General features: G+C 31.7%; 1 protein-coding gene across 5 annotated transcripts in view; it reads right to left on the reverse strand.

Moving 5' to 3' along the window:
* LOC111426971 (Diuretic hormone 31 Receptor) overlaps positions 1–12,563 on the reverse strand; it is a 43,202-nt gene that overhangs the window by 17,934 nt on the left and 12,705 nt on the right. For 4 of the 5 annotated variants that reach the window (XM_023061901.2, XM_023061903.2, XM_023061900.2 and 1 more), the window contains exons 2-5: positions 9,405–9,531; positions 1,610–1,717; positions 1,179–1,285; positions 168–259 (exon numbers count right to left, since the gene is read on the reverse strand). In XM_023061901.2, the coding sequence (XP_022917669.1) occupies positions 168–259; positions 1,179–1,285; positions 1,610–1,717; positions 9,405–9,459 (362 nt within the window). In that variant the 5' untranslated portion in view covers positions 9,460–9,531. The remainder of the gene's footprint in view (positions 1–167; positions 260–1,178; positions 1,286–1,609; positions 1,718–9,404; positions 9,532–12,563) is intronic. The other variant, XM_071194349.1, reaches the window with a different exon arrangement.

Here is a 12,563-nt window from a genome sequence, read left to right on the forward strand (position 1 = left end):
CTGGAAGCATGGTTGCAGTCGATAGTGCCATCAATTTTGGTGGGACACCTCATTTCTGATTTTCACGTCAACTGGTATAATTAAAGTTTTACTTTTTTAAAATAGCTCAGTATTGATTTTTTTTCACATAAATTTCCATATTGACAAATATATTAAAAGATACTTACTTGAAATAAGTTAGAATTCCCAACGATATTATTAAGGCCACTAAGGAAATGAAGTATCCAATCTTGTATATGTTGTTTACCATTTGGTTAAACTGAAATTCAAACCATACAATTTTATTTTATTTTGTTTTAGAATAACATTAAATCGCCTTAATACAAAGAGCTTTTGTAGATATTGTGTAATATTAAATCCCAGTACATTTAGTATAGAGCGATTACAATCTATTATGTTGTTTCATTTGGATATGTTCCAGTAGTATCGCTCAAAAGCAATCTGCAAGAGCTGCTCTAAAATAATTTGGTTCATTTCAATAAGTTTATTGTGAAAACTGAAATCAAATAAGACTTTTTTATTTTTAATACAATTTTATATGTATTAAACATATAAAATTTTATATTTGTATTGATGCTATAAGATAAAATTTAATAGGTGAAGCATCTGAATATGGGCGATAGAATCCCATAAATATATCGCAAATTACGACTTTGAAGTTCAAAAGCGTTGGGTATTATTAGATTTCCGGTTCCGTGAGTGTGTCACACAGGCCAAATGGATTCATTCTCACACAATCGTCCAATATATTCCTTTTGTTATACTATTTATTGGTATTCATCTTATCCCAACACTTTATTTACATTTATTTTTTCTACAAACACTATGTTACGTGAAAATTGGCACCGAATAAAAAGTTAATTGCCTCCGACAAAAAAAAAACGCAACTCTTTAATCCTCGTTCATCCCGGATTTCGTAAATTTACGGGCCACGATACATCGTTCTAAGACATTTTAAATTAATTACCGAGTTTCGTGAGAGGCGAGAGCTTTTATGTTCCTATTTTAGGAATTTATATCGAGTTCTGATGTCTAATAAAAGACATGAAGGCCCGAAGGGTAAGTTTAGAAAGCCAAATTGGATCGTAATTTCAGCGTCAGCCGAAGTTGCCGTCTTCACCCATAGAGAAATTTTTTGATGAAAAAAAGGAATAAAAAATAAATTTTTTGTTATTTACCTCTAAACTTTCTAAATCCACACATGTAGTATAGTTTGACCATGTTTTGTTGGACATGGGATTAAAGAACCAAGTCCCATCATCTTCACAGAGTCTATAAGCGAACCCTATAAAAAGAAAACGGATAACATTTAAATGGAACTCACGACTCGTCCTATAGTTTTATTTTTTTTTTTTAGCTACAGGCCGTCATTCTACGTTTGTTTGAACCCCCGAACCGTGTCCGTTATTAAATTTCCTGGAAAGCCTCCTTCTCACGTCGGCACAATTTCGTTGAGAAAATTGTCAACGTTTACCGGTATGTTTTTGGCATGAAACGTGAGGAGAATTCACCCTTTTCACGGTCAATGCACTGTATATTAGAATATAACGTCTTCGTTTACCATTCAAAATTGTTTCATCCAAAAATAAATTTAATTAAAAGAACTTACTTGTTGTATCGAATCCTGTTTTATTAGGACATAGTTGTTTAGCATATTTTCCAGCAGGCGTATCAGGCCAACACAACCAATCATCGAAAACTCTAGGGCAGAACAACTCTGGAATAAAGAAAATAAGTTAAAATTAAATGAATTAAATTATATATAGATTTGTGTTGTTACAGTTATTTTCGTATTTCCTATTTTTACTTCAATAAATTTACTTTCGTTTATTTCCATAATCAATTTTGTTTATTCTATCCAAAATATAAGAAATATATAGTAAATTTAACCTTAAAAGAGGTATTACTGTATATAGAAAACAAGAAAATAAGTTGTATATAATGCATCATCACATTTCATTTTGAATTCATAAATTTTCATTGGATCGTTACTCGTACCCATTAATAAACACATTAATAACAACCTGAATAGAACGTGGTTTTGATGGCATGAGGTACACGTGCTATGAGTTATTGTTGCACTAATAATATTAATTACTAAGTTAATGGAGAAATAGTGAGTAGAGTCTTGTGTTTATAGAAGTTTATACAAGATAGCAACATTTTTCGCTTAGAAACTCGTGATCTAATTAAGCTAGCTTTCCTGATAATTAATTATTAATGTTTGCTAAAAATTACTTTGACCAAAAAAATTCCCAGAAAAAGCTCGGAAAATCCGTGCAATGGTAGTCACAAAATTTTACCCTTGTTTTTCCACCTATTTTACTTACCGACAATTTCGTTATCTTTGGAGATAGCGAAATATTAACGATGTATTTAATATTCTGCTATCTCCAAAGACAACGAAGATGTCGGCAAGTAAAGTTTTGTTCATATTAACGATCAATAAACGGTCAAGCACGGGTCGGCGGTCGTCCAGTTAATTTTCAATGAATTTACACTGGTGATCTACCGACAGTTCAGGTGTTTGAAATATCTAAAAATGTTGTCCATATCAAGTTTAATAAAAATTGCTACATTGTTTAATTTTGTGCTGGAGCAATCATCAGAAAATTAGATACCTCTGGGTATATTAGTACTGAAACATCGTAAATACACGTCTATGCCGACTACACAGCGATTATCAGTATTAGTGTGAGAAGATTTGACCATAAACGAAGACAAGATGTAAGTCCAACAATGTAGACCTAGAATTCGATGGTACATATGTGAAAAAGTACAACAAAACACAGATTACACAAAAAGGCTCATCCAGTAACGAAATAAGATTCCATGTCATAAAGGGAATGTTGAGCAAAAATATAAAACTAACTATACATAAAAGCCTTATTAGACCAGTAATACTCAAAAACCACAGGCGAACAATTTCTTATGATATTTTAATGAGAAGTCCTACAAAATATATTTGAAACTTTACAAAATGAGGATGACTCACAAATTAGATCAATGGATAGATGTTGCTGATATTGTTAACTTCATCAAAAGTAGAAGACTAGGATGGATGAGACACATGGCATGAATGGGTGATGATGAGGATAATAAGGAGAGTTGCAAATTGGAGACCAAGAGTTTAAAGAGTGAAGAAGATTTGGGATGAATGGGAGTTAGGAGGTGGAGACGGTTGTGTGGTGGAACGGACTAGAGGAACTAGAGGACCGGGGATTGTAGGTCTTAAAGCAGAAGAATATCTCCAATGCAGGAAGTGGCAGTTTGTTTAATCAAGTAGTATGTCTCAAAATAACATTTAGTCAAATTTTAATTTTATATATTTGCGTTTATATATTGAATCTGATAGTCTGGCAGTGAGATTCATGGTTAAAAAAACGATTTACTCTTGATTTTCATCTTGCCTTTGTTTTATTCCTCCAAAAGAAAATTCATAAGAGTAGTAAGAGTAGCTAAAATGTAAGGAGCAAAACACATTCTCAGCCAACGCGTGTCTTATGTAGATGTTCGTCACGCTTTCCGCCGTTTAATATCGTGAAGTAAATAACATTGCCTTTATTCGCATGCAAGTTTCCACGCAGTCAGTTATCTGATTTTCACAGGTACATGAAAAAGGTGTAATCCACAAACGCAAGGAGTTTCAACAGGCATTCGGGAGTGTTGTTTTGGTGAATACCATCCCTAAGGAAGTATTGTTGTGGAAAGCATGCCAAAGAGGATTGCGGAGGTTCTACTAAGTACTGAATATGGATAAAGTTTTTATATCTCTTTTCTATTATATGTGTTTAAATACTTATACAACTTTTAACAGATTACTGCCACCATGGGTTGGTACCTATAGTAGTATTGTAATCGTTGTAAGCAATTTATAAGTATCACGTTAATTAGTAATATTAAAACGGCAACTTAGCCATTCGATGGTCCATTGTATCGTGCATAGAGTATGTAAGTCAATTGCGAACAATTTATTGCTTTCATTCTTTTCGTGTCTTTTTTTTTTATACTATCCAAATATTATTTGTGCGAGAAATTAACTACACTTTGGTAATTATATCACGTCAATTTGACTACAATGTAATTCATACTAGCAGGCACTCGTCGGAAATCGATAGGTTTGTGCCGGCAAAATATTCCTTCAAATGATCGCCGTGAACACATGGCGTTCACATGATCGCAGAAAGGCAGCATGTGTGAATACTCCCGTGAAATGCATGTGTTTAGTATAAAAGAATTTTTGCTTTGACCCGTGACTTGGCCGTTCGTTGATCGATAGTGTAATAAGCCTTGAAAGTTTGCTGCTCTCGTCGCACTTAAAATACAATAGATTTCCAGTCAGCGACCTATTTTTTGTGCTTCAGTAAGGTGTAGTTATTCTGTCTATTATCATCATAATGCTTATTTTTTTCTTATTGTTGATTCATGTTTCTATAGTGATTTGATTCGATTACCTTGAAGGATTGCATTTATTTTTGTTACACTCTTTATAATACATTTTTGATTTGAAATTTCTTTAAATTGATTTACCGTGGTTCTCCAAATTAACAATATGGTTATTAAAGATACAACAAATTTTATTAACATGTTCACTATCTTTACCTTTACGAAATGTTGGTTACAACTTCAAGTTTCAAGCATTCCCATTTTGCTATCAATGATTACTCTCATAGATTTATAGGTCGATCGATATTGAGCTTGGTGGAGATTCTCTCCTTTTTCCACTTTATAGATAACCCTATCTGAGTTACTTCTACCGCTGAAACTCTTATAAATCACATCTTTCGACAAAGAAGTTCTTCCTGTCCATAACTTAGGTTTCATCATGTGAATTAAATTACAAAGATTTTAACCAATTTATTATTGTTGATTTTACTCATAATTTAGCCCAAATTCTTTAAGATGTTATGATTCTACCTGCCTCAAATCACTAAAAAAACTACACAAAATAAACATTTGTAAACACTCGTCTTCAAATCAGTTTTCGTAATGTTATTTATTTATTTCATAATGATGCACAGATTCCTATTTCTTGCCAAAAAAAAACATTTTTTTGCTTCCATTTGAAAATCATCTTTTCTGCTAATTTGTACAATGATGATTCTTTGGCAATTTTTATCTCAGCTTTGTATCTATTAACGTGATGAACACCATCATTACATTTTTCAAAACTGCCTACATTTTCAGGGGTACACCAAGATTCGTCTAAATAAAAGGGTTTTTACCCTGTATCTATAGATTAGTAAGCTTGAAAAGCAACATTGGGGTGTTGCATTGAAACCGATTTATTGCTGAATCAACAATACAAAGCTCTTGAAAAATTTGAAAGACTTGGTACTTCGTTTCTAAGTCCACGTACATTTCTTTGGCTCTCGAAAATTGTTTCGCAATGTCATAATCGAATGCCTAAATATGATTCCTTGGAGTCCTTCATTACATTGCGTTTTCTTTCAGTCCGATTTTGCACCTGAGTTTTCTAAAATGCCTTTACTTTTGCATTTCTAACTTACTCCTTTACACCATATTCAAATAACTTTATTTAATAATCTATAGTCAATAACAATTTACACTTACAATAAATGAACATTTATACTGAATTTTCCTTAAAACAGATTATTCATCTTATAGTTAGTTGTATTTGTATCTATCATAATCACTATTTCTTTTTTCAACATATTATTCATTTATGACTATTACAACCGTAATAATTAGATTTAAGTAATTGTTGTAATCTATATTAAGCAGCCTTCTAAACTTATTTCAAATTCTTATATTGTTTCATTTTTAATGACCTCTTTCTTATTTTTAACTCTGTATTACCAACTAATTTTATTATCGTAGTAGGAAATGAAGAAAATTTACAATTTGAAATTAGGCATTCACCTAGTGAACCAATATCTGCATGTAAATGTATTCTACGATTGAGATTATGCAAATTTCGTTGCCAATCACGAGGAAATCGTGTAGTCAAACGAAGACTCACTCAATTGTGTTCTAACATTGTTGATACGGAGAAGATCTCAAAGCAGATTGAAAACAAATTATATAAACACATTATATAACATGCATTAAAGATGATCGTGTCGAAAAGATTTTCAACAAAAATGCATATGTTATGTACAGACTAAAGCGGTTCATTGGATGTTTACATTATTGTAAATATTTAGACTGGCGATGCATCGCGAATTTCTGTGTGTATTTGGTTATCTGCAATGAAAGCACCCAGTTATAATTTTACGAAATTTTCAATGTTTAACTTAGAATATGATTCATTTTCTAATATGAAGAATGTTACGGTTAATATGGTTAAACATAGAATAAAATAATAAAAGGTTTTGTTAAAAGTGCTGAGTCACGGAAGCAAACGAAGAGATTTTATTAGATTCTATCCTTCTGAATCGCCAGAAAACTAAAAGCAATTCGATACCATCATCCTATTTCGTTTTTCAATTTCTATTTTTATTCAGTTTTCTCCTATTTACGATCTATTCCTTACATCTTGCTCAAACACTAATTATAAAGTTTAACATTTTAAAGATCCTTTCCTAAATTAAATCTACAAGATATTGTTAAATACAAACTTTGGTCTATTTAGATTTCTATTTATTTTCATAATATTTGTGCTTTTCAAGTACAATGATTGTTTATAATATATAAGTTTTAAAATAACTTTTTGTTTTCTTATTATGTAAGTATTTGATTAACATTCAACAAAAAATGTTGTTTGTGATATGATAATGAGATTTGAAACCAATACGTTCTAATAAAACCGAAGATGTGGGGGAAAGTAAAAGGTTATTACCGTTCAATCTCGAAGGTTTATGACATCAGGACGATATCTAATAAGAAAGACGAGAATATAACAGGAGTATCAAGAAAGATCAATTTGGATTGTATATGTATGTCACTTCATCTTCGAATCCATATTGTATAAGACATGACGTGCCAGAAAACTATTTTCGAACCTCATTTTATTAAAGTTTATGAGTTAACCGAAAGATTTTCCACACAAATTGAACCGTAAAATTCCTGAATTATGTGTTATGCCACCTTCTAAAGTATTTGTTATAATTAAGTTTTCTAAATAAGTTTTAATTTAATCAAAGTTGACCCTTCAAAATACGTACGTAATCTTTAAATTTGTTAAAGCGACTGTGAAAATGGGAAACGTGTACCACACACGAAGCTCCTGACATGTGACCTACACACACTTTTTCAAAGGATCCCTTTTTTGCATCGAATCCAATTCTACTTTATTGAAATACGTGAGTACACGTACGAAGTTCTCTCGTCAATCTAAGCTAAAAATACGCGATGTGTTAAAGCGCACATGACTGAATGCGATCTTCGAGAAACTGTTAGCCAGGTGAAATGTATTTTTTTGCAAAAACAAAAGTATTACATAAATCATTTAAATAATTTTACCCCAAATCTGTTTAAAAAATAAATTTTAATGCGTTGAATTTTACCTATTATCTTCATATTTCCCGTATATATCCCTCAGGACACAAACTAACCATTAAACTTGATCAGTTTGAGATGTACGCCTCCGCCCCGTATCATGTTTGCTTTGACCCAAATTTGATTTACACCGCCACACGTGGATATACTGTCGTATATAGCCTAATTTATAGATCCATTACTAATGCTCTACAACAACTCTTAAAATTATTTACATAAATATGGAAATTATTTTTCTTGTGACTAAATTATTTCTCTATCAGATGACAAAGGAATTTATTTAAAAGAAGTTTATGGAAAAAGGAATAAACTCGCGACGAACACAAAATTTAAAAATTTATCTGAAAGCTCATCCCCTCTGCCTTGCAACAACCAGCATCTAGCTTTGATTGCGGTAGCTATACACTCAAAGGGCGTTGAGATCTTTTGATGATGGTTATTAACGATCCCGCCGAAGGCGAAGGTGCACCTTGACGAAGAGACTAGCATTAATTATATTTGTTAATAATAGGTATTGCTAACACAGGTGATGAGATGGTAATAAATACAGGCTATTAAAAATCAAAATAAAAACAAAAATATGTTAAAAATGTTGTATATACGAAAAGAGCCTGTTTAGTTATCGTCTAAAGACGCAGGAATAAACCCGAAACTTTCTAATTCTAGATCCAGTGTTAGTTCTAGTTTTAATTGTTAATCAGCGCTAGATTGTTGTATATACTTTTATTAAACTAATCAATACAAATAACATTCAATATAATAACATTCAATACAAAAAAATAAATAATAAAATTCGGGTAACAAATTTTAAAAGCGAGTATACTTGAAGGTTAATAACAATCTTCAATAGCTAACGTTAATCACTGTTTCCAAACTATTAAATTAGTTTACACAGAAAATCAGAAACTATAGTACCTCAAAGCAAATAAATTAACTTGACACAATTCAAATTAATTTATTAACAGATAATTTGTCTGGGGATCTATTCACCTAACTTCCTGTAGCGGAATGTATTCGACCTCACTCAAATTAAACTTCAACACCTCCCTTCTGGAGCAGGTACGGAAGTCAATTTAAGTTAATTTCATTAATTATCACGCCGGCCGTATGTAGTATACCCCATTTATATTTATACCGACGAAGATGTGGAAGCGATAATTGCGACCATTTATCTTGTGTAAAGACTGCTGATGCACGTAGTCATTAGGGTAGATTGCAAAAACATCATCACGTTTCTTTCAATTTATTATATAGACGGGGACATTTCGTGTACGCGCCAAAAGTCGTATATCATATGAGGGATTCTCTCTACCATAAGTGAATCTAATAGGTTGTCAACACCGAGCATATTTTATCCCGTCTTGACATATCTTTAACACCAACTTGACAAATTAAATTTGTTCAATTTTCTTATTCTAGACATCATTGTGAAATGTTATGTAAATGAAAAATTGTCTCCGTCCTTTGTGGAGAGTTCTTATCGAATGACGTCAGAGGAAGGTGGCAAAAAGTGGCATTTGTAGACGTGGCCAAGATAGTAGAAGAGATTCCGCATTTGTGGAATAGATTTTATGTCCCAGTCGTCCTATATCCTGCTGGAAGTGATGCAAAAACTGAGCCCGAAAATTATCGGAGACCCTACATCTTCTAATATCAAATACTTCGTTAAACACCGTTTCAATTGCATTCTCTTCAACAACACATAACCAAAACTATCATAAATTTACAATTTGTGCTAAGTCGTATAAAACTTTCACTCAATTAGCACACAACGGTCTGATAATAAAGCCGAGAATTAAATGGGGTTTCAAGGTAAAACCTTTTTCTAAAAAAAATCTCAGGAAGTTTTATGACCGCAGATAAATCGTCTTTTAAAGTTTCTTTTTATAGTTTGTTATCAAAACTTTCAAATAATAATGATAATAAAATATTTAATACCTTACCTGATATGTTAGTCGGACTAGCATTGAAAATATCGTCACAAACGGAAGTATTCATATTAACTGATCACATGTAACAATTCGTTGATATGTCCCATAGAAATTCTAAATACGATCACCCATCAATAATCTGTAAACAATTAAACACAAATTAAAAACAATGACAAATTGCAAACACAACTCGGACATTGAAAAATTACATTCGGTAAGTGAAACAGTGGAACCAATATTGTAACAACATCAAACGTAAGCTGGTTTAATAAAAATACATTTTAAAGTCTGGTGATATATTGTGCAATCAAAATTTGTTAGCGCCCACGGTGGGCGCCGAGCGAGTAGTGCAATGAAGATTTATTGCTGGACTTTCGGTTTATGCCCTTTATCCCAAAAAGCGATAACCGCTACGCCAAAGTCATAAATTGAACGATACGATCATAAAGGATCCCAAAAATTTCAAGTTGTAAACCACCGAGGACTGTGGCCTATTAAGCCGTCTTTTAACGGTGATAATTAAATGTTTAATAGATTTCTGAGCATTTATAAGTTTAAAATTTTGATTAAATAAATTCTGCATTTACATTCATACATAAGTTCTAACATATACAAAGTTTTACAAATGATATTATTTTATATGTATAACCGTACTAACTATACGGAGCCTTCCATATTTCAAACTTTTGGTTGATAAAGTTTTACCAGTACCCAAAGACTTGGGTTGCAAGTTTGTGAACTTATCTGGGAATACAAATGAATTTCAAAGTACGATATAATATTCCAAGATATCTCTTCGTTATCTCTCTGTCGAACATGTTAGTGATTTAATATTAATATTTTAATTCGTAATTAATACGAAAACTATATGTTTAAATTTCAGGGTTTTTCTTTTCAAATGTTAATATATTAATCAATAATATTGTTGATATTGTTGTCAGACGTGAATAAGGGTTAAAATAACACGTAAAGTTTTCATCTTATAACGATCTCCCCATTTTCAGTTTAAAAGCACACTCCGGGGACAAAATTAGTTCGCATTCCAGGAATTATTGCTTCAACACAAGCCTTGACAGTGACAAGGGTAAATGTGTTTTCTAGCAGCAACGTCCACTAAATCCTTCAATATTCTTGAAATAGTTAAGATAGCATTTACATGTCCTCTGAATGTATGTGTGTTATAAATTGATTTTTAAGAAATAAATAAAAATCGAGCTTACAATAGATTATTTTCCGAAAAAGACAACATCCAACATGGAGGATTTTTTTGTATATACTTGGTTTTTATTTATTTGTAATGAATTCGAGTTTCTTTAGAAAGGTGTTTAAACTTTCTGATCATACATTAAGTGACACACAATTGTAAAATACTGTATTCTATCAGATATCGAAGAAGATATGTATTCGAATGACGAAGATGGAAGTGTAAATAAACACTAAAGGTCCATAATTTTATAACTTAAACCGACAGCCGGAGCGAAGAAATAAATCTGATCAATAAATCATATAATTCTATCAAGAGAATAGCTGTATTTCCAAGAAATTTTGACACAAATGGGGATCATTTCCAATTAAATAACGTTGTTTAGAAGCAAAACTGTAGGTTATAAGCTATGAAGCATACAAAAGCAGTTTATATTTGAAGTACGCGATTAGTACGTTATTTATGTCCATGACTTCTCTTAGCCAGATATGCAAAATCTAAGAAAATTCATTCTTGTAATTAATACATGTCATGTACAGAGATTTCTTATGATGGATTTCATTGTTGATAACTAATTCCATTCTATTCTATGGTTAATTGTTCCATACAGCACCTCAATCCTTTTTGGCACTCCTGCCATTTTTTGTCCAATAAGTTGTCCCAACAAAACGCTTTTATGATAACCAAATCATCAGGTTATAGGCTATGAAGGATCCAATTCATTTTTATAATCACTTAGGTGTATTGAAGGTTCAAGGTTCATGGCCTCAAAGCTTACTGAGTGCAGATATGGAAAACCAATTCGATAAAATGGGGTTACAGCTCTTATTATAAGAGAATCTCTGAAGAGAATTCTGAAATTGTACCAGAAGTGTTATTTCGTCATTAGATATAATCATGTTCAGTTCATTAACTGTTAACTGTTTCTATACCTTCTTTGTAAACTAAGAGGAGGTAGGCAGACAGGTGGGAGCACCTGGTATTATTCTATACAGCAAATCATTGACAGTTTTTTTCTTAATAAAATTTCGATTTTGAGCAAAATTATATTACGGCATTGCGAAATTAAACGTAATCGAATTGATGTGGGCTGAAATAAAAAATGAGGTGGATTTTAAAACTACTACGTTTAAATTAGTAAACATGAAAAAACTTTTATTGGAAACAATCCAAAATGTCACCAGTAAAAACGGAATTACAGACAAAGTTGCGAAATTGCTATTAATTAGTATTAATGCTGATAGGCATTCTAGTACAGTTGAGACTTCAACAATGAAAATTTAATATAGGGCGACAGATTGAATTACTGATTTAAAACTATTGATGTGAATGAATATTTAACAAAATAATAAAATTCACCTACAATGTGTTGACCTAACTGGGTTCGTGGCATAATTAATTAAATTTAATTAATTAGCTCACAGAATTGTATTGTATAGACGAAATAGCCAATAAATTGCAAAAAATATATATTTTTCCGTGATATTTTCTAACTTAAATTTAACTTTTTTGTTCACTCCTCCTAAAGCAAAACATGATATATATAACATCGTATATGTATATATCTATAGAGAGACTTTATCGTTGTTTACTTCTTTTCTGCGACGTTCAGGAATGTGATGTTCCACGTTTTTTAATATAAAATCCTTACATAAAGTTACAGTTGAGTGTAAAATTATTATGCGGGTTGTAAAGTATTTTTTTTTGCGGAATGATATATTTTAATAAATATGTTTCAGAATTACTGAGTTGGTGGGTTATTCATCACAAACCAGTAGTTATTAACTGAAAATCACGCACCGTTGAATTATAGGTTTATATCCCAAAAGAGTCGTCTATATAAAACGTGCGTTGACCATTTCCCGATCCTTTTATATTTCGCATGTGAAATGAAAATACGCGTCCATGCGGATCCGTCCCATCGTAAAAACGCCAAGCATGTGAGGTATGTCCCGCGATACTCAAAA

This window comes from Onthophagus taurus, chromosome 2 (genome assembly GCF_036711975.1).
Source record: "Onthophagus taurus isolate NC chromosome 2, IU_Otau_3.0, whole genome shotgun sequence".
NCBI lineage: Eukaryota > Metazoa > Arthropoda > Insecta > Coleoptera > Scarabaeidae > Onthophagus > Onthophagus taurus.